The 26211-nt window shown below is 35.3% G+C and overlaps 1 protein-coding gene across 4 annotated transcripts; it reads right to left on the bottom strand.

Moving 5' to 3' along the window:
* Positions 1 to 1885: 1885 nt before the first annotated feature.
* On the bottom strand, positions 1886 to 23777 carry LOC100375320 (testin-like). Of its 4 annotated transcripts, XM_085496933.1 has the most exons (10): positions 23686 to 23777; positions 23364 to 23516; positions 16261 to 16346; positions 14503 to 14725; positions 10277 to 11593; positions 9197 to 9226; positions 7864 to 7881; positions 7151 to 7366; positions 5982 to 6140; positions 1886 to 5117 (listed from the first exon to the last, which is right to left on the bottom strand). In XM_085496933.1, the coding sequence occupies exons 1-10, from the start codon at positions 23701 to 23703 to the stop codon at positions 4926 to 4928; spliced, it is 2412 nt and encodes an 803-aa protein (XP_085353059.1). In that variant the 5' UTR covers positions 23704 to 23777; the 3' UTR covers positions 1886 to 4925. The 4 variants fall into 4 exon arrangements, with proteins under 4 accessions (XP_085353059.1, XP_077865269.2, XP_085353062.1 ...); XM_078009143.2 differs by lacking the exon at positions 7864 to 7881; XM_085496936.1 differs by lacking the exons at positions 23364 to 23516; positions 23686 to 23777 and adding an exon at positions 21225 to 21528.
* Positions 23778 to 26211: the final 2434 nt, after the last annotated feature.

Below are 26211 nucleotides of genomic sequence, written 5' to 3'. Positions count from 1 at the left end.
CGGCGTTTGAATGTCTAGGATACACAATTTCATTAAGCTCGAGGACTGTCGACAGTCTAGTTATGTAAAAAAATATATATATTTGAGCGTATAAATGGCAAATGCCGGATTAACGTCATTTACACACTCACATAATATTTTATTGGAAATTTATCAAACAACAAGCAAGAGATTATATGCAAATCTTGTATGCGAGAAGCATTGGTGAAAGAATTTGAGTTTGCGGATGTTAAAGCGCAGAGGTCGTCGCGCAGCGCGTGTTCGAATTTCATGTAAAATAAACAATGTATTTTACACGCGTTGTATACGTCGCTATGAGTCCCATATTGAACAGGACGCGGCACGATGACTACCACCCTTTAAAGCAGCTAAAAAACAACTTTGAAAAGCATAATTCTTTTCGATACAACATATTTCCGAAAATATATACGGTATATAAAAAAAAAATCAGTGATATCAATGACAGACAGTTTTGACAGATTCATAGGTGTACTTACATATCCATAATAATCTAAATTTTCAACGGAGTAAAGTTGCCAGGCTGTTAGCGAGCTTCATATTTACTAAATAAGTTCTTTGGTATGTACTAGTAATTTTATTTTCAAAAAATAAATGCATTCTGTTATGCATTCTGTCCACAGATAGTCGGATTGTAAATTGCTTCGACCAAATTATTCATCCTGAAATGTGCAATACCTGCACATGACGCTTATTGAAGAGACACGAAACAGTCATTTCCTCCGGCATCGCGCTATACTATAGGTATGATATTTCATTTCAGCGATGAGAGTACAGGACACGGGCTGGACGCATGTGGACTCAATGGCGTAACCTCGTAAAGACTACATCGCTTGGTTGCACTCAGGCAGTTAAAATAATTAAATTACATACCCTCGCATATCCATCCACTCATCACATGGAAAATAATAACAAATAATCTCATCATTGATTGAAACGTTTATGGATATTTATCACTAATTCCTAAACATACATCACAAAGTATTGTAAAATACGTTATTTTCGCTGAAGAAATTTTGGCTGTTTTATATGAAGGTTGTTTTTAGCGAATTTTGAAAATATAAAATAGGAAAAAATACATTTTCATTGGATTTAATTTTTATTGATTCATCCCTTCATCGAGAATAAACAATCAATAATAAATAAAATCAAATCAAAGAGGAAATATAGGACTTCATTCAGAGTTGAATGTATAATGCCAGGTCAGAAACAGCGCCCTCACTCAGTGAAGACATCAAGCAACTGCTGCAGTTCATTTGGCCAGACTTTTACTAGTATTATCCCTTGTTTCGCGAACCCGCCGAATGAACAGGAGCCGAAGCAAAAAATTACTAAAAAATTATTTTTAGCAAATCCAAGTTGCATTTTCGTGGGAGTATCATGATCAAAGCACCAAAGTCTTGCGCAGATGAGAAACAAGATTATACATGTACATGGAATAAAATTTTATTTCATTTCTTCTCTTGAATCAATGATCTTACTTACAATTCTTTGAGAATCACATAAATGTAATGGGGAAAAAAAATATATTTTTTTCCCCGCCTTCCTCACAAAATGTACCTTATAAAAACCCGAGAAACATGAAATAAAAAAGGTCTGGCTTTATGAACTACAGTACATGTGTATTTTACTTTTATGAAAAGTAGAAAAAATCCCAAAAATGTGGGGAAAGAATGAAGGACATCGAACCAATTACGATATTTATGTGAGCGACAGGCAGGGTATAAATGCTGTAAGTAAAGTTGTAGAAAAAGAGGATGTACTGATTATTGCACAGTGACAACAAATTACCATTACTTTAACTAAGTGCGAAAGCAATTGCAACCACCACTTGTACAGAGTAATTGAAAATGCACACATCAACTCGTTGTTTTATTTGTATACATGTATTTTTATTGAATTATTAAAACTTGGAAGAACATGTCAAATTTTCAGGCACCAATATCATTCTTGATCAGTGGAAATCCTGCAGTGAGACAATAAAACACAGCAAATATACAAACAAAGTTATTACCTCAACCACCACTAAAGTCTACCAGCCAATAGATAATGATTTCTCTGAAAGAACGCTAAATCGCTTAGCTGTTAACGCCATAGGAATTCCAGTTTGTCTCTCATTCAAAACTTTTTAACTTTGAAAATAGAAAACATTAAATTGTATCCACTTCACCAGAATTTGAAGCTTCACGATGGAAAATAAAAATATTATAAAGAATGATTGGTTGATTAGTTTAAATTAATGTACTACTGCCCTCTAGAGTTACAGTTTTTTACAAGGTTAAAGGTGAACATGACGCAATATTTAGCTTCACACAAAATAAACTTTTGGAACGCAAAATTCACTATTTAAGCTTTTACTCTGACCAGCATGTTTTCTAATATCAAGTCAAATGAAGTTAGTATGACTGGAAACTGAAAATTAGGGTGTAATAGCTACAGATAATTTGTTATGCATTTCAAGAGACTGTAAATCGCGAAGTTATGTAGTGATGACAATTTCACTTTATGCCAGTCTGATATACACAGCATCACTAGCGTGGTTACCTTTTATTTTGTGGGTTCTTTCTCCATAATAGTCTCGACACGTTGTCAATGTAAATTTATTTCAACATTATCAAGAATGGGGAGCGGTTACACATCATCTCTCCCGCAGCTATCGACCGAGAGTGTGTCATCAGACAATCGCTGTCACCCACAGACTGTATGAGCATAATCTAGGCAACATGTTCACACTATAATAGGGGAGACCCACAATATAAGAGGGAGGTAACCAGAATTAAGTGACAGACTTTTAGCAAAATTGTGACCTAGTTAACTCTGTTAAATCATCAAATAGTGGAAAGTCCAAGCAGAGAAAACTTTAGTTTCTCATAATTTTTTATCTTTTTAAAAAATTTCAACAGAGGGCAGTATTAGTAAATATATCAGTTTTGAGTTTTACGCTTAAATTTTAAATTCTTGGAAGTTTTTAAAATTATCTTACAACTACATACTGAGAAAATCTCTGACAGAGTCTACAATATTGAATTCTGAACACAAAGTAAATTTTGAAATCGTAACACCATAATGCTGATAACGGAAGTACAGTATTTACTCTATTAGAAGACCATTTTAAATAAAGGTATGCACGAGCCAAAATCAAAGGCATTGTTTTGAAGCAATTCCAGCGAACAGGTCATCAACACATGACATGTTGACAGCATTCCCCCCCCCATTTATTTGGAAGCTTTTCGCAATTAATGCATTAAAATAAGTGCATCTAATGAAGACAATACTGTAGACAAACAGTTCTATAAAATTTACAAGATGTTACGTCTTGTATTTGAAAGATAAGAGACAAGCAATAATACAGGACTCACTGACGCTGTATTAGCTACTGCTAACCGATTAGTTATGTTACTCAGACTTATTTTGGCAAAAATCTTTTTTTTTTTTTGCATATTGAAATTTACTCTGGTACACAGTAAATACTACTGGTAGAACCTTTGTACTTATTTCATCTGACATCATCAATATAAAATAATTCAAACATACGCGGTTCAATTTTACAAAATGGTTTATGCTTTATATGGCACTTAATGGAATTAAGTTATTTTGTTTATAGAGATGAAATACGTAGCAGTAAACAGCCCCAGATATTAACCCCTTTACATTTTTCTATAATTTTGAACAAAATATTTAATATTGCCTACAAGTCTTGATCAACATTACTGGGGGGGGGGTGTTGTTATAAATCATCTTGTTAAAGGGTGACTAGTGTTAACTTTGTTACTCAAAGGGTAATTTAATAAATAACTTGTACCCATAGCCATAAGTGATTTTTCAGCATCGGGTACTGTCGCTGCAATTGATTTAGATTAGAAAATATACAAGGCATTGCGGCAAAAATCATACTGGAGTTTACTCAGTAAAATACTACTCATACAGACTTTGTACTCATTTCATCTGACATTATTACTTCATTATAAAATAATTCAAGCATACAAGGTTCAATTTTACAAAAATGGTTTATGCTTTATATGGCATTTAATGGAAAGTCTGAAAAAAGTTATTTTGTTTATAGAGATGAAATACGTAGCAGTGAACAGCACCCCTTTACATTTTTCTATAATTTTGAACAAAATATTTAATATTGCCTACAAGTCTTGATCAACATTACTGGGGGGGGGGTGTTGTTATAAATCATCTTGTTAAAGGGTGACTAGTGTTAACTTTGGTACTCAAAGGGTGATTTAATAAATAACTTGTACCCATAGCCATAAGTGATTTTTCAGCATCGGGTACTGTCGCTGAAATTGATTTAGATTAGAAAATATACAAGGGTTGAGGTGACGTCACTTACATTTACAGGTATACATGCTGGCATATTAGACAGGTTACAGAAAAGTTGGCAAATGTACAATAAATACATTTTTTTTAACTCCGTTTAAAACAAAAATAAGGAAATGTTTTTGGAAAACTAAATATAGCAAGCAGAACAGAAATATGTAAGTATTATATGCAACGCTGATAACATTCATATATTTACAAGCATTATTTCCATTTTTTATTTTTTGAATTTTTGATTCAAATTATTCATTCAGAAACTACAAAATAAAACAAAATGTCTGTTTCTAAAATAAACTTTGACCCAATCACATACTGTTTTAGTTGATAAGGTGATTAGTCTTCTTGTACAAATCGAGAAACAAGATATCAACCAACTTTGAGAACATAGCGGGTCTATACAACGAGAGACACTGACAAAAAACGGAAGTAGTTGCTACATACGCTTCAATTCTTAAAAATATAACTACTTATATACCTAGAGTTGAAAGAAGCAGACTCTTCAACATTTTTCTTTTTTGAATAAATAAAATCTTCAACACTATGAAAATCCCATGATTTCTAAAAGCGAAAGTATTCATCTACGACAGCACCTCCTTTTTACATTTGACTGAACAGAATATGTGTCCAGCCTTGGGCAGGAACTGTTTTCCCAACAGGTTGGTATTACAGTTGGAACAGCAAAAACATTGTTCATTAGCATGCCAATGGAATTCTTTGTGGCTCAGTCGTTGCGCGTCAGCCGATATCTTTCCTTTACACGCCTGGCATATCTGTCAACAAAACAATCACATAGTTATGTAGAGGATCATTTGTTTTTGGCACACAATTCTTGTCTAATCACAAATTCCCTGAGTGAGATCAGAATAAAAATGAACTTTTTGCAGTGCAGGCAGGCAGACAGGCAGGCAAGACAACAGTGACATTCAATGTCCAACACTGTAGCCTGGCACAAAAACATTTAAAAATAGAAATAGACAAAAGAATGAACTTTTTGACCAATATATTAAAAGTTGTATTAGCTATTCACATTCGTTTCAGCAAAAAAAAAGAGAGTCATGCCAACACTGGTATTTTGAGGTGAACTCATATTTGAATACTGAAGTGGCAAATACTATTTATGTAAAACTTTGTTAATATTAACTTTTTCACCACCAGTTCCTTCACAAAATAATCAAGTTATAGTCTGCACTTTCCTTCAGAATATTGAGACAAAAATAACCAATTTTTTTGAGTAAAAATTGACTCAAATTTGGCCCCAAAATCATTTCCAGAAATATTGAAGAATTTAAGAAAAAAATGCAGGCTTAAAGATTTAAACAGATTTACGGTGAAAACAGTTTATGGGTAAATGTAAAGTTGTTAAATTGAAAATGTGAATGAGTAATCATATTATACTTGATGAATAGATTAGGGTTACTCTATGAAGATATATTTTTTTCATTTTGTTTCTGGTCTAGAGATGCACCTTTTTTAACTCATTTTATTCTATTTCTATTTATTCTAAAAGTTTTCACTGTTTTTTGGCAGAAATCAGAAGGAAAAAGTCATGACCAACACACAACGACCAGTCCCGCTGTAAATTCATTTCCAAAATCAAAAATTATATTTTAGACAGGATAGACTGAAAAACTCACCTTAGCGAAAATGACTTCATAACATTCTAAACAGTATGGATGGTTATCCCTTGGAACATAGCGTTTGCCACCCAGTAGTGTATCACACTCGAAACAGCAGAAGTGTTTTAAATGCCAGTTCTGGTCTTCAGCCTGTGTGTACTCGCGGGCAAAAATAAGCTGTAGAGAAAAAAAACAAGAGCTCATTATTACACAAATCTATAAGCAAGCCAGAAAATAATAAATTGATGTCAGATAGAGAATTTGATTTTTTTTTTCAAAATGAGATTTGTAGATGAACCATACAAGTACCGGTACTGTATTTTTTTGAGCCGTGCATATGCTTAATTAACTGAAAGCAGTACCAAAATAAGTCATAATTTAATAATTCATATTTTAATAATATGAGGTTATTACGAGGATACCTCAAAGTATGCATGAAGACAGTACAGCGAAAGTATTGGCCGATGTACAGCGGAGGTCGAAGTTACGGTGTACTGTCTGAGTTATACATCTTTTCCTTCCAAGGATAAATCATGGGAATGCCGAAATCCAAAATGTTTGGAACAGAATCAACGAACTGCTTTGTCCAGTGGATCCGGTCAAACCCTAATGGCAGCCATGTTTGTTTTTATTATTAGAAGACGCTTACACGCGTAATCATTCCATATTTGGAATTCGCATGAAAATACCCCTTAAAATACCGCAAAATTACAGCACGCTGTAACTTATGGCGTTACGGTGACAGATGTATAATAATATATTATAATAAAGGCAGTTTAAGGTTCAGGTGCATTTTCTAATAGAGCAAATACTGCAGCTTCAATAACAGAATAAATTGAAGTATTCTTCAAACAAAATACAAAGAATTAGGATGTGTAGGATTTATTTCACACCAGATGACATTAATTTGACCTTTGCAGTTTTTATATAGATGTGGGTAGTGAGTCTGGGTAAAGGTTCGAGATGCGTTGCGTAATGTTAACTTATTACATGTGAGAAGGTTTGGTGTTGAGAAGGGAACCGACCTGTAATGATTTCTGTAATTTCAATGAATATTAAATCAACATGGAATAGATTTTTATGATTATGATCTTTTTTTTTTTGTAAAACGTTAGATATGTAATTTTACCAATGACTGAAGAGACACAATTGGAGTTTGCATGAAAAATTTGTTGTTTATATCCTACCTCGTCACAAGCAGCACATCTTGGACGATGCAAATCGGCGTAATGACGACCGCAATACACCTTGTCGTCCTTGTAGAAGTAAATCAGATCGACAAGCAGCTCATTGCAAGTACCACATCGGAAACATCCCGGATGCCAGCACTTATCCGGTCCAGCTCTCTCAGCGAAAACGGCTACGTCACCACCTTCCAAATTCTCATGGCAGCCACAACATTTCTATAAATAGAAAACAATGGCAACAATAAGAATAGCTTTGGATAGACATAACTAAAGTAAAACAAGTTTCCATGCATACACAATAGAATGGGAACAAAGACCCAGACATCTGTCTGATTGATGAGGATGAACCACTGTAGCATTCTGCAACAAAATAGAAATATAACAAAGGAATCCAATCACCCGTCCAGGGAAACGTGAGGGCACGTTACAACACCCAACTTTCAAGCAACTCAATTTCAAGAAAAGACTATTTACCGGGCCATGCAGCATAAGCAACAATTGTGAAGCCATGAGCAGAAATGATGCGACAATGCAGGTTATTTTCGGGTCAATTATATTATTGTTACTATAAATAAACTATATGCTGCCAGCAAGACCCAGTTTAACGGATAATTTTTTTCTTCTATAGAACACGCATAAAAACTATACAGAAAAGACGCACCAAATAGCGAAAGACGCACCAAATAGCGAAAGCTACACCCTTAAAAACTTACATAGTCTTTGATTAACACCTAGGATTTTAATTAAAGAAAAAAATTTATACATGAAATACACTGAAAGTCTTGTATGGTTGAATAATGGAAACATATTGGATTACATACAGAGTCCGTTCCCACTTTAGGTTTATTTAAAGTTTAACCACATACGGGTCAAAGGTTAGATGGGATGCTTGAATCATGCAAAGGGCATGAGGGATGTTAAAAATATTAGAAATAATCAATAATTGAGTAATAAATTCTATTCAAATTTTTATTTTGTGCGAAAACTTGCATTAAATAAGGTTGTATATGTTAGTCCCATGAAAAATATTAAATATCTTAATACTATCTGTTGGATGTATGCACTCTCTCACTCACTCACTCACTCACTCACTCACTCACACACTCACTCACACACTCACTCACACGCATGCTCACCTCTAATAATTCAGAATTAAACAGTTGCAATGTCAACTTAGACATTGAAAAAAACAAGCAACCTGTCGGCTGATATAGCTCAACTGTATAGCTGAACAATGGATTTTTTACTAAAAATATTCCGTAAAATTAGAAAATTAGGGTATGACAAAAAAACGAATCTGACTAAGGTCAACGTGAAGTCGACGGTTAAAAAAATATTGAAGCAGTCGAGCTACCTGTTTTAAAAAAGAAGTTGGAAACAGCACTTTTCACCAAAAATGGCGAAATTATTCATCAAAACTAAAAATATCATAAAATGAACAAATCTGAGAGAGTGCCACCCAAGGTACATATATACAAAGTAGTCTTCATGAAGAAGTGGAAAATATAAAGTAGACGCTGACGAACAATCAGTAATATGAACAACTCTGCTCTGTCAAGTCGGCAGGGGAGCTAAAAATTTGTTTTCATCATATGTATTTTATAATTTTTTTATAATTATGCTGGATGATGTTCATGTCATCGAAACACAATTCATAGTGCTGGTAGACAATACACAGTAAGTGAAACACATCCAAGCTGGTCAATAAAGTCTCAATGACAGGTCATATCCACATTCACCATACCCACCATTAGCCCTATGATATTGACATTAGAATTTGCTTATTTCCTACATGTAATGTACATGAATTAATAAGCTCTAAGTGTAAACCCATAACACTGAGCATGGCAACAAATATAGCAACAACAACAAAAAAATGTACAACATTGAACCAATGAAAAAACACATAAATATTATAAAAACATGAATGTGTCAAATGAATTATTTCGGTCTATTAAACTGAATCTGTGTATTAAAGCAATGTTGATTAATGACGATCAAATTTAGTTGATTACACACGCTTCATATATTACTATACGCATTTACCTTCCTGCTACCTTTACGTTTGGCGTAAGGCTGAAATGAAACAAAAATACATTGAGACCGACACTCTATACTTGTGCCGGCATCTACTAATTATACCCAAACCCCCTCACCCACATGCTATATTAATTTTGAAAATAAACATTGTTATTTATCATAATTACATATTACCCAATAAAGAAATATGTTCATGTGTAAAGATAGGAATTATATATTATCTTTGTAAGCCCCCCTTACCTCCTACCCATTACCAAATACTACTTACAAATTTTTTAGAAATAACAAAATATATGATTCTACGACAAATGCTTTCTTAGCTAGCTAACTAGTTCTTTGTCCAAAGCTAGACTACACACTGTTTCCTTTTTTACAGCGCTTTTGTGAATCATTTAGACAGTCAGTTAATAAAATGGTTTGCTACTTTGTACTTTGTCCAATCTATTGATACGTGAACCGTTTTTAAAACATTTCATTATTATACTATGGCAAAGTATTTTTTTCAAAATAAAACATGAACAGGTTACCTTGGCAGGTTTTACTATTCACCAAATTAGAAAAAACAAGATTAGCAAATCATAATGTTGATCATTTTAATAAAATAGTAATTGTGCCATCCGACCATCTTGCTAAATAACTCTGAATATTTCTCGTAACCCCTGTAAACAATATCCTCGCAGCGACGTGTGGTTTATCCTCGTATATCCCACCTGACTAGCTATGCTCAAAGATCACAATACACGTACAACATCCGGCAACAAAAATATATTGTTTAGAGATGAGCTGATGGCACTCATTGTTCAGAATGTGGTTCGAATAGCGTTTCTTTATGAATTGTCCCAAATGGTATGGACGAAACATACAACCGATTAGTAACTCAGTAGTTTTCTGTAGTTTGTTGATGACTGCCATCGCCATGGCACCTACACAATTGTGTGCATCTATACCGGTGCACACATACACACAATTTGACAATCGGTAGCGAGTTCATAAAAGGTATACACATCTGAAATAGAAACATACGCCCCCCCCAATGAAACATTAATGTAACAGACCATCTATTATAGTATTATGCATTTCACTTACCCATTGTGGAGCCACCGCCTGCTGACCCATATCACCACCAAGACCACCGACACTACTACCAGGTGGCGGCGGGGGTGGCATAGCATCAAGCATGTCAGCTGTGAAGTCACCACCACGGCCGAGTCTATCTCCGTCACCAGAAGCATAAGTACCAGCTTGTCCCGGAGCTACACCTGCATATCTCTGTCCTGGAGTTCCATGTTCTCCACCAGCATAACCTGGCGCCATTCCTTCAACTGCATGGCCTGGAACACCGCCTACATGGCCGGAACTAATTCCAGCATGTCCTGGAGCGATACCAGTGTGTGCCGTAGCAACCCCAGGATAAGCTGGAGCCACACCTTCACCTGCATAGCCGGGAGTTGCACCAGCATATCCTGATCCAACACCAGCCTGTCCTGGAACAAACCCAGCCTGTCCTGGTGCGACGCCGGCATAGCCAGAAGCAACACCAGCCTGTCCTGGAACAAACCCAGCCTGTCCTGGTGCGACGCCGGCATAGCCAGAAGCAACACCAGCCTGTCCTGGAACAAACCCAGCCTGTCCTGGTGCAACACCAGCATATCCTGAAGCAACACCAGCCTGTCCTGGCACGAATCCAGCATGTCCTGCAGCGACTCCAGCCTGTCCTGGAGTGGCATCTGCGTAACCATGCTCAGCTGCAGTACCAGAAATATCACCATGAGTTGTAGCCAGACCATGACCAGTGGCTAAACCATGCACATTAGCAGTGCCTCTCTCCACGCCTTCCCTTCCCATGGATCCTTCCATACCTGGCTGATATACAACACCATGTCCATCTCCTGCCATGCCTGGCGGATGATATGCGCCACCATGTCCTGCACCTCCTTCCTGCTGGTAATGCAAGAGCTCCGTCTTATATCTCACACCAGATGGTACCGCTTCACTACGTGCCACTCCACCGGGTCCCACAGAACCATGAATAACATTTGCAGAAGCAGGAGCTGGATAGGCTGCTGATCCGCCGGGGGATGGAGATCTTCTTTGTCCAGCCAGTGGTACGGCGGTACCATGAACACCGATGCCAGCATCGTGAGATCGGGCTGTGCTGACATGAGGGGCCATATCTTGAATGATCACTTCGCGCACTAGACCGACACCTAAAGCTTTGGCTTTATATTCGCTAACAAACTCTTCTAATTTCTTCGTTTCATGCTCTGTTAAATCATCGCAGAATTCTGCTGCCTGATCATGAGAAGGCAACTGCTTCATCATTTGTTGGTCACGCTGTTGAGCACCCACTGTTCCCGCAATTGGCTGGTTTTCGGCTGGGATCATTTCCATGTATCGTTGCGCCTGTGCGAAGAAAGAGGAACATTAGATTTAAAGGACACAAACTATGCAGCAATGTGAGTGCATATCTCTGTATTAGTTTGAATTTTATCAGTGTATGAACTTACGTAAAGAGGTGTGTTTATGGTCCATGTAAGGGACGACGTCAAAAGATCGACTTAATTCCTTTAGTTTTTTTCCAAACCCCCGACCCCCCGCTGAAACTTAATTGATAAATATTGGTCATGGCATCAGACTACATTCACCATTAAATACAAATTGATAAACGGACAGTAGTATTGCATAGCAGTTGGTTGTCGGGTGGGTGTAAAAAGATTTTACAAATGCACCTCATTTGACGCACAGATTTACACTCGAACCAAACCATTTTTCTGTTTTTTTCCCTTTTTGGTTATTTCTGTCCATGATTGGATAGAAAAAAAAAACGAACTACAAATACTCCAAGATTTTTTTGACTTCATTAAAAAATAAAATCGTTTTTGTAGGATGGAAACGTTTTGAGGTCAAAACCCCCCACCCCCAAACTAAAGGAAATAAGTTTTTTTATCCGACATCGATCTTTTGACGTCGTCCCTAAGTCATATTTTAATAATCCATCTTACAATAAATGAAATTCAATAAAGTATATATGGTAGTTAACAAATTACTCCGGGCACATAATAGCAGCAGTTTGTTTGTTCAATGCTTCTCCAACTCATGACTGACCTAGTGATCCTGATAATATTATTTGACAGGGCAAATTATGTACAAAAGGAAATTCATTCTTGTTTAAATTTACAATGAATCATTAACATAATGTAATGCAAACTATTTAGTGCTGAAAACACCTGGACTTCCTGTTTTTCGGTCATTTTAAAGAATTACGATTACTAAACTGACAGAAAAATAAAAAGTGGAATATGCGAACCATGCCTAAACACAACACTGCATGAATAAAAGTAAATCCCCATCATGTCCTCGTTAGTAGAGCAATGATTACATGTAAAAAGTTGGAATCTGTCTTTCTAGGAATTAAGTATGTAAATTTGACCAATATTGAGGAACGTGTCACAGTCTCTGTTGGATATTTTCATGACCTTTCTATAAATAGAAACACAATATCCAAGTGTTGAGTTTCATGAAATCAGTCAAGGCATGTTTCAAGATATAGTTTAGCCTTTATTATTTTTAGAGCAGTGGCCATATGGTTACAGTAAATTTGCATTTATTTTTTTATGTTATATATATTAAACTACATCAATTCCCAAAAATCTACTTGGATATACTTCAATAAAAACTGTAATCATATTGATAACACTAATGACAGAAGAGATTTATACAACTGAATATGCTATCTAAATGGTACCATATGAATTGTCGTTATCAGTACGCTATCAACTGAACGATGTCACTTACATTTAATGCATAATAAATTCAGGCTTTAATTACATATTCTAATTAGCATTAGAACGATGATGTTCTAAATATAAATGTCAGGATATATATTTATTGGCCAATACTAAGGAAATTATTTTTCATCAAGGCCATATTATTTGCAAAGGGCCGAGTATAGACTTCCAATTATTTATTTATCGTTCATGAGGAGAGTGTGAGGAAACGGTGATATTTATACCTTTGGGAGGGGAGGTGAGGGGAGGGGAGGGGTGATTAACCATAATATAGGTAAACAATGCAAATTATGCGCAAACATATTTCCTACAGTATGGCCCATTTATATTTTGTCAATACTTCTTGTATAGTGCATTCACTCTTACACTGAAGGAAATAGAACAATATATGCACACATGTGCATTCCCCTCATTATAATAATTTAATAGACGTCTTCTCGTGGGAAATCACTTCTGGTCGGGATAACCCACGTACAATATTTATGTCAATTAAATAACTGAATCGTAAGAGCACAGCAGATGTCATTTACTAATGGGTCTCCACTTCTCGTTTTAATGAAGCAATAGAGCTCCTGTTTATTTTTAGTTTAATACAGGGAATCGTTATTAGATGAGGTTGTTAGATAAGCGAGTATCTTCGATACGTCTAAGTTGTATTTCACGGGTCAAACATAAAGCAATTGTCGGTGTATGTGCGCTTCTATTGAAAATACTGCTCTAATGAAACACATAAGGTAGCACACTAACATATGTTTTTTATACATAAAATAATCTGCAAGTCTATGGAATAAAATAATCTGCAAGTCTATGGAATAAAATAATCTGCAAGTCTATGGAATAAACAAAAAATTAAATTTCAAATAAAAGTTTTGTTTTTTTTTGGTAAAATAAACAATTTCCAAATCATTGATGGAAGCTAAGTACATTTTTTGTTGTTGAAAATACAAACAGGTTTCAAATCAGAGACTCCTTATCTGTTTCACTCCCTAAAAATACACTCAAGCTGGTATGAAAAAAACCTACAAACTAATTATTGCAACATTGTAATCATCGAGTGACAGGAAAAAGGTAGTTTATTATTAACCTTTTCACCACCAGTTCCCTCTTTTCATCATAAATTCACAAAATAGTCCTGTTTATAGTCTGCACTTTCCTTCAGAAGATTGAGACAAAAATAGCCAATTTTTTTTAGTAAAAGCTTAAAATTGAATCAAATTTTGTCTTGGCTCCAAAATAAGTGTTCATTTCTAGAAACATTGAACACTGTAAGAAAAAAATGCAGAAAAGTTTGGGCGAGAAAGGTTAACCCTTTGATCACCATGGTTTTTCCCTCTAAAATTTTGGTGCATTTTTATATGAACCAAATATTCTTGTTGATTTAAGATCAAATATAATTCAAATCAGATATACTTGTCTAATCATTACCGACATTTACAAAGGTTTATTTTGCGAAAGGTGACAGGTGAGCAAAAGTTCACTTTGACTGAATCATGCATTGATTGAAATATTAAAACAGTAACATACCAAGGATGTAGTAACGTTGCCTGGCACCCATTCAAAAGTGACGGTTTCTTTAGGCGCTTTGGGTGATTTAGGATCAATAGGCCGTTCAATGGTCATGGTGGTCATTTGGAATGGTGCAATGACCTCCTCACCAAAAAGGCGTCCAATCCTTCTCTGCTGCTCATTGAACTCAGGTTTGATGTCATGTTCAGCTTGGCCACATTTACAGTTTCGGCAGATTTTTCTGGAAAAGTGAAAAAAAAAAAAAAAAACAATTTTAAATTCCAAAGAGTAAAACACAGAAATTAGATAAAAAAAACTAGGGTGACAAGTTAAAACTAAAACAATGATCAGAAGACATATATCAGACAAATAAAGCCATTGAAAGAGTTTTACTGGAAAGGTTTTACGACCTGCACAGTTCTTAGGTCACAAACCATAATGTCAGCTCATTTGAATATATTAAAAAAATATTTTTCTATATAGCAGGTAATTTTCAACTACTGTTAAAATTATGTGGATTTTCACTATTACTCAAATTACACTTCAGTATACCCCATAACATAATTACGTGATTCACACTATTTTTCCATATTAAGGTTAAGATTAATTGCTGCCAAATATTTTAAAACTCAAATAAAGCTAACTAATATTTACCTAAAAAGCCATTCGCAACCTTTCTCCTGACTGTGTTAGAATTATTCAGCACAGTTACAGTAAGAATCATAACTGAGCTATACAAGAATACTCGGAAATAAACCACCCAAGAATCATTTCCACTAGATATTTTCAAAACGACGTTAGTTCTTATTTAATGTAGATTAAACTTTGTTCAAACAAATTTTTTGCTGTTGTTGTTGTCCTCTAACACACACACACACACCCACCCACCCACACACACACACCCACCCACACACACACACACACACACACACACACACACACACACACACACACACCCACCCACACACACACACACACACACACACAAAGAAATGCCATATTTACTCTATTAGAAGCACATGTCTAATATATAAAATCTCATGTATGATGTGTCAATTTAGCCCACTAATATTAGGTCATGTGACACAAAACTATGATGAACGAGGAGGTATAACTGCAAATATAGTATTTATAATTATGGTTAAAGTTGTCCTATCTCTGATGTACGTAGTAGTGGTGTGCCATGTTTCAAATGCAACATATGCATGTGATATGTGCAGGATATCCTGGTCAGAAGTTTATTTTTTTGCAAATATTTGCTGAACAAGCTTTTTCTATAGTTTGGGTGTGATTGAGTTTTCAGCAAAATCTTAAGAATCATATGAGGAACTTTCTTTCTAACAATTTGAATATATACAAATTAAAATTCAGTGTTTCCCCATAGAATTGTTTGTGATGAGCAACTGCTGCTTTTAGAGTCCTCACTACTAAACTTAGATGGTGATTCTTGACATTTGTGGTCGAAGTAAACTTTAAACATTTCTTACTTTCTCATCTAGTGTGTTTCATCATAGAATTTGAATCTGCATTTAGATTGTGCAGATAAAAAAATAAACCAGCCGATAAGTGACAAATTTTGACACACATAACGCACGAACCGTGTAAGTACTGTTTTCAGTTCACGGTTCAATTTACTACATAAGTTAGAGATATAACGGTAATATATAATAATAATATGTTAACTGATAAAATAACTTCAAGAGCCAAAGCTTAAAGAGACTTGTGACTCTAAAGTAACCTTTTAATCAATCATCGCCAAACCATGATTACACTCACCTCCAGAAATGTAGATCCAAACCAGGACATCTGTCACCGCATTTCAAACATGGCGCCCCAGCTCCCACTTCATGCAAAGGAGCAATCTACAAAAATAAAATAGTGTCAAGATTATTAGAAGCTTTTATTGCAAGAAGTGGGAGGTCAGTCGTTTCTGAGATATTACAATGCATTATGGGAAGTACTACACAGAATCATGGTTATGTTACATTATAGGAGATATAAATTAAAGCATTATGGGAAATGTCATAGATAGATGGCCCAATACAGTATAACATATCAAGTACCATGTCATTATGAACAATCATACAACACTGCATCATGGGATGGCATGAAGCATCATGGGAAATATCACAGAATATTATGGGTATAATGAAGAGCATTGTGGGAGAAATAGTGCATCATCATAGGATGTAACCATGATACATTTGTACTGCACTGCATCATGTGATATGATAACATGATGCATGATGGGAATGAGTCAAATTAATGGATGTGGAAACCACATTTGAAATAGCAGAAGAATGGAATTTTCTGTTTGAAAAGATTTCAGATTTATTCATTGCAATGAACTTAAAATTTATTTAATTAAAGTTTATAATCTGCTTACATATCGACACATATCGCAGTGTCTACTGACTATTGTAAAAAGATGTAGATATGCAATCAACAATCACTTGACTATACAAACCAGCTGAGCCATGATTTCTCCCATATCATAAGTACCATTCTCACTCATATCACTCATAAATTGCCTACATATGAATCACAAATCCATCCAAGCATATAGGGGATTCATTTCGCTAGGTGTCACATGACTACGACTATAATAAATATGACTGGTGATTGGTTAATTATAGCTGATGTGTCATGTGATAGATGGGAAGGGTTCTTATTTGATCCAGACAGAAGGCTGCTTGGCAATTGTCGTTCTATTTCTATAATATGCATCATTTTATTCATGGACAAGTTGTATCCATGCAACAGTCAGCCCCGGAAGTCTATATTAATTAGTTATTATAAATAGCTCAGATAAAATTTGCATGCCATATTGTCACTGCTGTATATAAATATTAGGTATTTAACTACTGTAGAATACTTTATTTTCACTTGGGAATATATTTTCGCTATTTTTGCTGAAGGGATGATTCGGTGAAAATAAAAATCCAGCGAATATACTTTTTTTCCTATATTTCACATTAAACTCATCAAAAATCAGTGAAAATTAATTCCATACAAAACGCCCAAAAAGCCTTTTCAGAAAATTAATTCCAGCGAAAATAAAGTATTCCACAGTATGGCATATTTTCACAGAATCATCATATATATTTCAAGGTGTGTTTTGATAAAAAAAGAGGACCTTAGGGAGGAAATAAGATTAAATGATATTCTACATGTATAAATATGTGACATCACGTTAAATTTAAATTGGACAAGTCGGTCAGCGTATGATTTTGGTTCAATAACCACTTGACAGCCATTGTGTTGCTGTTCATAAAGTAGTCCCAGCCAAACTTAGTTGAAGCAACATTGTCATATGAAGAAAGGACTTTGTTGAAAAGAAATTATATCTGCTTTTGTAGGCTCTTGAGAAATACAGTTCCTGATAACATGCTTAAAGGAGGATTAACCTATTCAATTCTGAAGGCACTCAATTTTAACGCAAATACAGAGGAAACTCAAATTGTGAAGGAAATAAATACAGACTGTTTTAAAGTGAACCAAAGAAAAGGTCTGTGTAGTCTTCAGCTCTGTAACAAGGCGATAAAGTTAACATCTAATCTATAAAAACTGTAAAAACCAAAACATAAAAATAAATCAGCACTTAAATGCCTCACCCTAATGTGATTAAAATAAGATCCTAGTTTGGGTTTTTTTTTTTTTGCGTTTTTATCATTTATACTTTTTCATATATTTTATTATTTGTTTACAATTTATTTGCTGGTATCGCGAAAGTTCGTGATTACCAAAACTTTAAAAAAAAATACCAGCAAATAAAAAAAAAATGATAAAATATATGAAAATATATATTAACAAAGAAAACAAAAAAAAAAGAAGCCCAAACTAAGATCTTATTTTAGTCAGATTGGCCTCACCCTAGATTTATGCAATATCTTTTGTGTGATTCTAACTGAAGGTCAATTCTGCCAACAAATTAATATCGCCATGACAACAACCATTATTCAAATCAATATCTTGATTGGAGGTTCAAGGGTAACAGTTGTATATAGGTGGAAAACCTTCAAGATTAAATGAACAAATATTGTAACCCCATGTCAATTGTAGAAAGCCAGCAAGTCAGCGAACACCAAATATGATCAGTGTTGCATCCTCATTCCTAGGCACTGTTATATTGTGCAACACACTAGGATGTATGTGACACATGTTGTAAAAATGTGTGTGCATTCTGCGTTTAATATTTCATTTTAGTTGTCTTTGTTTCCATCTACTGTGAAATAATTTATTTTCCCTTGGAAGTCATTTTCGCTATTTTCGCCGAGGGAATGATTCAGAGAAAATAAAATCCAGCAAATATACTATTTTTCCTATATTTTTTATTCAACCCATCAAAATAAATTCCATACAAAACACCCAAAAAGTCTTTTTAGTGAAAATTAATTCCAGCTAAAATAAATTATTTTACAGTATAAGTTGTGAATTTAAAGTTTAACTGTCGCCAGAACTACGTATGTGCGAATTCTATTATCTGGTTGATCGTTACCTACAACACGTGATCTACGTATTACACGCACACGCATTCAACGTAACAAACATAAACATTGTCAACGGTCACAACTATGATCTTTTAGCATGACACACATTCCTGACAACCGTTTGAATTAGTAGCTTGTCTGTAAATGCACAACTGGATTTGAGCAAATCACTAAAAACAGATCGCTATCAAATGTAAACATTCCTTGTTTTGCGATCTTCCCCTAGGCGCATGCACAGTTATGCCAGTGATGCTTTTTAAAATAGCAATATTAATCAATAACATTGTGTTACAAACATAATTTTGAAGAAATGTGCCAAATATAGCACAAATATTTAAATATTTATTTTAAGCAGTGTTTCAATAGAGCACAGTCAATAGACTATTTTTTTTAATGTTGAACTATTATTAAAACATATTTCAAAAAAACACTGTCGTGCAGTCACAATACATAACTGGGTAGAAGAAATGTCTTCACTGTAGTATGGTTCACAACAGTTTTTAAATTTGTTTTAATATTCTTTTGCAGTTACATTTTAATTTTAAATTTGTTAAAGTGAATTTAAAGACAAAAGTTAAAACAAATTTAAAATGAAAATGAAGTTAGAAAACTTTAATTGTAAATGAAAACAAAACGTATAATTTTTGATACATCAGTCGTCGTAATCTTGAAACCAATGATTAAAATGTTTTAAATTTCATAAATTTAAATTCATAACTAAATGTGTATTCAACAGTTTCTTAAACAATAGTACGGTGACCTCAACATTTGACGTCAGTGTTCTTACATCATGATAGGAATTCACACCTGTCTGTCTGTCTGTCTGTCTGTCTTTCTGTCCAGACAAGCAATATTTCATGGAACAGTTGCTTTGATAACGTGCAAGTCTGTCATGGCAAACACGCAGGAATTTTATACTTATTGGTATAACTAATAATTTACTGGTAGTCAAGTATAGAAAATTGTTAAATTTGATGATCAGTCACTTTTTTTTCTTTCAGCCAGTCCTATTGACATTTATTCAGAGCCCTGGTCCCTGGGCACAGCATACTGCAATTTTGATAAATTATAAGGAGTTGTATTTATTTCTAGTGAGAAGGCATGCATACATTTCAGTTAGTCAAGTGGATGTGTTATCATGTACTATACAGACAAATACAAATATTTTGCATATTTTTGTAAAGTTGTGTTATCTGGAGAGAAATCAAGGTCAAGTACCCCAGGCTATCAGTTTGTTCACCTATATTCTAATATAATACGTTAGACTTCAAATCGAATTAATCAACTGTATAAGTTATGGGGGGGGGGGGGTTGATTGGAAGTGACTATTTTGCAATAACTACATAAGTCACAGATCCGTGGAGAAATCAATGATTTATATAAAAGAATTCTATTTGCCTTTAACATGGGTTTGGTTTTGTATGTATATGTACATGTGCCAGTTACATATGCCTGGCTTTAACAAATAGTCATTGACCTTGTCAAATGTCAGAATTGCATTGTATTGTACTTGCATGGTAGGGGTCTGATGTCAATAACATTTGATGATCGAATTGACACTTATAGCTCATAAAATCATAAATGTATCTGTTTTAATTAAACTTTTAATTAAGCGCGGTGGAAATGGTGTTCAAAAAGAAAGTAATATTTGTTGGCCACCTAATCTGAATTTATCCAATGAAATTGAAATATGCATAGCTTTATAATTATATCCAAATATTTAATCAAGGAGGCCATAAGCCACGAAAGTATTTATTAATTTGCTGGTTTAAGTGGCAAACATCTTTCAAACAAACAGCTTTTCTCAACGTTATGAAAACAAACCGAAAATATCAAGGGCAGTGTACCTTCATGGACCGGTGTTGAAGTCAAATTTAACGACACTTTTTTTTATTGGTAATCCTGTATTATATCACGAGGGAAAAAATCGACGTCCTTTCGGAAGCTCAACGACGGAAGTATCGCTTTCAAATTATTGTGGTTTATGTCAGTTATCAGCGATGCAAACGAAGCGTGGTTCCATCCATGTATAATAATATTATCAACCCGATGAACCGTCACCGTTTTCCCCAGCCCTACTTGAAACGATCAGACGCAGCAGCGGCCTGACATGTTTTACAACGATGGCGGCCCGCCCTTTCCCAACCATGGCGATGGGTGTCCGAATGACGGCCAGCACACATGCAGCGCTTTTGAACTATAGTTCTTCACGCCCAAGAACATCTAAATATATATATAACAGTACTTTACCCTCTTGAAACTAGTGTCGATCTGTCGGATTGAATCTGGCATAGCCACCTCAGGTTCGTCGGGTTCCATGCTCGCCATCGTCCGTCCCAGTTGTAAATCAGCTGTGTCACGAATAAACGGCGTTCTTTATGCTCATAAATTTGGGCAGGTTTCCAAAGTACAGTGGCCGATCTATGTCAGGTTTGAATTTAAGCGTGTCCTAGTGTGATCTGATGAATTCAATCCTAAATGTTATACACATTACATACGTGATTCGAGAGACAATTCTTCGTCTACGCGTCGATGACCCCTACAGTCCAAGCCGACATGTGTGATAAGCGTGCCGCGTGCAAAGCCAGGGTTTATTGTTATGCAGATAACGCTATGTTTTAGGGCGTGTCTTAAAAAGATCGTATAAGTATTATATTTTCACCCGCGTCAATGATACTAGTACAAACGAAACCAATATTTACGAAGTAAAGTCAATTTATTTATTTGTATCTTTAGGTCGTTCGCACCTGAACATTTATTAATTAACCATTAATTTACAATGTGATATACGTTATAGTGCATATATTTTGCGGCAATTATGCAATTTCGTTGGAATTGGAAGAAAAAAAGACTTCCACCAGGCGTGATGATAGAAGTACGTGACCACTTCCATGTAACGCTAGTTCGTCGGCGCCTTTACTCATAGATAATTAAATTGAATGATGTGTTCGTTCGGCTGCATCCGCCACTGTATATTTTATAATTACCTGGCAAGGGGTTATTGACCTCCACGTGACAATGACGTCACAATTTTTTATAATATATTGATAATCTCGTATTTTTTCTGTTTTGTTGGTTTCAGTGGGCGTCATTGCTTTCTATAATTCTCTTTTTTTATAATATATTGATAATCTCGTATTTTTTCTGTTTTGTTGGTTTCATTGGGCGTCGGCATTCCGAATTTCCGGTATTACGTGTCCATACTCTATTAGTTTCACCCGGGGTTTCCACAATTGTTAGATGCACAGGACAACAACGATTTCTGAAACATGTCACAAGACCGGCGGCTTGTCATGCAATCTTCAATATCAGGATGATATGATGTGATTTCCATATGGCAGAGAGAGTCAGATATATATTGTTCTGAACTCAAGATTAAACTTTAAATTTAAAATCAAATCATCGGAAAGATAGTTACTGATTTAGAGAAGTTGATATTTCTCATCGACATACGCATGTTGGTTTCAGCATTTACCTTCCATGGTTTCAGGAATGGGGATCTAAAAACAGCGTGGTTATTCTATCTAATCAATTCAACGACCACGCCCACCCTGAAATGTGATTCACACATCGACGAACTTTACAAGAAATATTTCCCCACCCACACACATACGAGTTTGATGAAGTACGCACGGAAATATGTTGTTACAAATGTAACTTCAATCGTGTACTTCTACTAGTATTACTACTACAAAAACAGTCCGTGCATCTACGGTCAGAAGCCCTACTGTGTAATCGTACTTCAAACTCAAATTTAAGTAAATAAACAGTTGGATGCGGCGGGGAGGAATCCCCATTGATTCTGATTGGATAACACACTAGGGGTTGTGTCCATATATGGTAAGAGTGTCTGAGTAAAAACATAGACCTAAGGTTTACGGTAAAAGCATGGTAGTTCCATGGTGAAAGTAAGTGTGATGTATGAGTATGTATTATGATTTTATGATTATGTGGTATATAATTGCATGGTGACGGAGCATATTTGAAGGATGTACACGCAACGGTATTTTTTGATCGACACACGGAGGTAGTTTCTTTTACGCTTCCATGGTTGACGGAATAGGAAGCAGCATTTGTGATTCCTTTGACCCGTACACAGACTAGTATGTGAACCTTGTCGGTACGCCTTTTGTTATATCTGTCTGTGTCCCCCAGGGCCGCTCTTCCCGGAGAAAACTGCGCAGTGGATTTATAAACAAGACTACGAGAAAGTGAATAGTTTTGGTTTATGCTTTAAAACGATGCCTTGAAACCTGGTTTATACACAGTCCTCATATATACATGTAGTATTATACACACAACTATTTGACACTAAACGGCAGGCGGGCACATGCTAACACACAATAGCAATAATAATGACGGACGCACCCCTTTTTACCAAATGCTTACCCGTTTTCTGTCTTCTCTGGCAATTTCATCGGTCCCTCCTTGTTTCGTCGACGCGTTACTGTTAGTGGAGGGCTTCTTAGGAACTTGTGGGCTGAACCGAGTGGCATACATGTTACTGCGGTTCCTCCTGGCGAAATTATAATGCACTACGCACTGCAAAACGAAAAATAAAGGTCCTCGTATAAGACTAAACAGCGACCGAATGGGCGCTTAAATAGGCTTAATAGCAGACAAAGATCAAATAACTTCCTTAACTATAGTCAGCCACCCGGGGGCGTCTAAGTACACAAAAAGAAACGTATTGGCTAACATAAAGCATTACCAGCGATATAGTGAACATCCTATAGGTGCGGTGTTCCCGGATTTTCCATTCAGTTCTCCCTTTTCCTGCGCTGGAATGCCAATGAGTCAATACCCCGACCAGTAAAGGCTCATTTTTAAAGGGGACGGTTCTTGCGTGGGTTTGGTATATATAGTTATTTACTTGCCACGCGTTGTAATTTTGCTTTATTCTAACTCCAGACAAACGGCAGTTCGATTTATTGGCTCGATTACAATAGCTGTGGTATCACAACAAAGGTTTTTACCAATAGCATCATTAAGCCAATCAATTTCCACAATAGCCGTGCACCATGGTAACATGTTGTTTTGGAGTAAGTATTTTTTCTTGATCGATACGACGTGCAAATATCTGGCGGATTTACAGAGAGATGTATTGTTAAAGTATTCACATGCAGATCGTGTTTAACCATAGACCCTGAGGTCTTTGGCTGAACCATGGAGATAAAAAAACTCCACTGTTGACCCATTGTTTTTTCTTGTCTATTCATGTTCGATTGTTTGTCCTGGGTCTACATTATGTATTCGTACAGGTACAAACGTTTTTATTCTTCAATGATTAAACTGTACTGTCCGTAGTACACCTACATATCTAACATACATGGATGATTATGTTGTTAAGGTGGAACTGATTGTGAGTGCCATGGATATATTGTGACGTCACGCGAAGTCCACTGGTATTTTAGATATCATTTATCGGAAATGTAATGGTTGTCGCCAACACATCACGGACGACGGCCCCACAGGCGACGTATTCAACGAGTGCAAAACAAGTCGTCGTCGTCCCTCGCCCTTCAAGCAATTCTCATCAGGATGCATTATAATGTTGATAATTATCAATAAAACACATGCAGTATAAAAAGAACACGTCTCGTCATATCGAATAGAACCATGTGTTACGTAATTATGTAAAAATTATTGCCATAATGAGTACGAGCTAATTTGCATATTATCTCCAGGCTGAATACTGGTGCTTGATTTTAGTACTGTATTTACCAAATACGTCGAAAGTGCGAAAAAGGGTAAATAGTATTATAAAGAACGAATTTCAATCCGGTTTACCCCCACTGCGTGTGGTCGTCAACGTTTCTGTTTTTCTTGTTCACAAACGCCAAATACAATTTTTTTGTTACCAAACTACCTTTTGCAAAAAAAACGTGGGTCAAACAACCAGGAAAATCGTGATATTTGAGCATTTTTCTATTGGTTTCCATGGTAACAATCTCTCACCTTATCTCACAATTTCATTTGATTCACATGGTGAAAACAATAAGTAAGTAAATAAATAATTATAAGATGGGTGCTTATAGTTGTCAAGAATTATCCGCAAATTCTGTTATTACTATTGATATTTTTTGAAATAATGCCAAGTCCAAAAAATTGATGAGATGTGTCAGAATTAAATACTTGAGTGTCATTTTTGTAAACAAACGAAAAATGTGATTTAGAACTGTGGCGGTGAATTTCTTTCGTAAACCTAACCAGCAATATCGTTAAGTAATTGGCTGACAACGATTACAGCAGATTTGAAGGCAACATTGCTTGCAACACAACTGTATTGTTGTATATATACGAGAGCTGAAGAGATAATTAATTAATTATATAATATTACGTTTTGTGAATAGTCTCCAAACAATTGCCATACTATAAAGAATGAGAAGTAGTGATTATCATTTAAAAACTTTTATATAGTATTTTGTTATGTGCAACCGATATTGAATATATTAGAACAAAAAAATATGCATTTATAAATAAATGAAAATATGCAAACATGGCGTGCTTTTCATTCCTTGCATTGTTATACATCTGATACAAGCGTGTGTTTTTTATCGCAAATCAAGATAAATATGATCAACATCGCTGCTGTAGGAATGTAAACATTATCATTAAAATGAGGTTTATTAATCCATGGAGCAATATCCTGAATTGTCAAGGTGAATGTTTCGGCGAAGCACTCCACTATCGAGGAGGAATGTTCGAACGGAACAACGCTGTGCAAGCGGACGATGTGGAGCAATGAACTTGTTTGTTATTAATACGAATTGAGTGGGCGGTAGTAGAGACATTGTCTCGTTGATTGAAATTGACCCGTTTTAGTTGTAGACAACAACTTGAATGTTTTTACAGCAATAATGATTCAAGTGGCAATGTTTTAGAAGCAATATCCCAGGAGCACCTTCAGCCATGGAATTCTAAAAAGAAACATTTTATTCATCCAGTAACACTCATAGGTCCTTCCGAAGGGATGAAAATGGTTATAATAACTAGGGGAAAATGCAAAATGAAGAATAAAAAGAAATAGAACCACAAGACAGAGACACCAAGACAAGCACACACATAAACGCATATAATACAAATCAAAGAAAAAAAAGACATCTTGTTTGATTTCCAAACCAGTTTTGATAAATGTTACCACTCTTAGGTAAACTAGCAGCTTTTTACCAGAAATTAATTAGTAATCTATGACTGTAATGATTTTCTATTGAAATTGTGGAGTTCTTTTCTGAGA

The sequence above is a fragment of the Saccoglossus kowalevskii genome, chromosome 3 (assembly GCF_978046115.1).
Source record: "Saccoglossus kowalevskii chromosome 3, keSacKowa6.1, whole genome shotgun sequence".
Lineage (NCBI taxonomy): Eukaryota > Metazoa > Hemichordata > Enteropneusta > Harrimaniidae > Saccoglossus > Saccoglossus kowalevskii.
The sequence above is the reverse complement of the archived record's forward strand: the minus strand, read 5'-3'. Positions and strand labels throughout refer to the sequence as shown.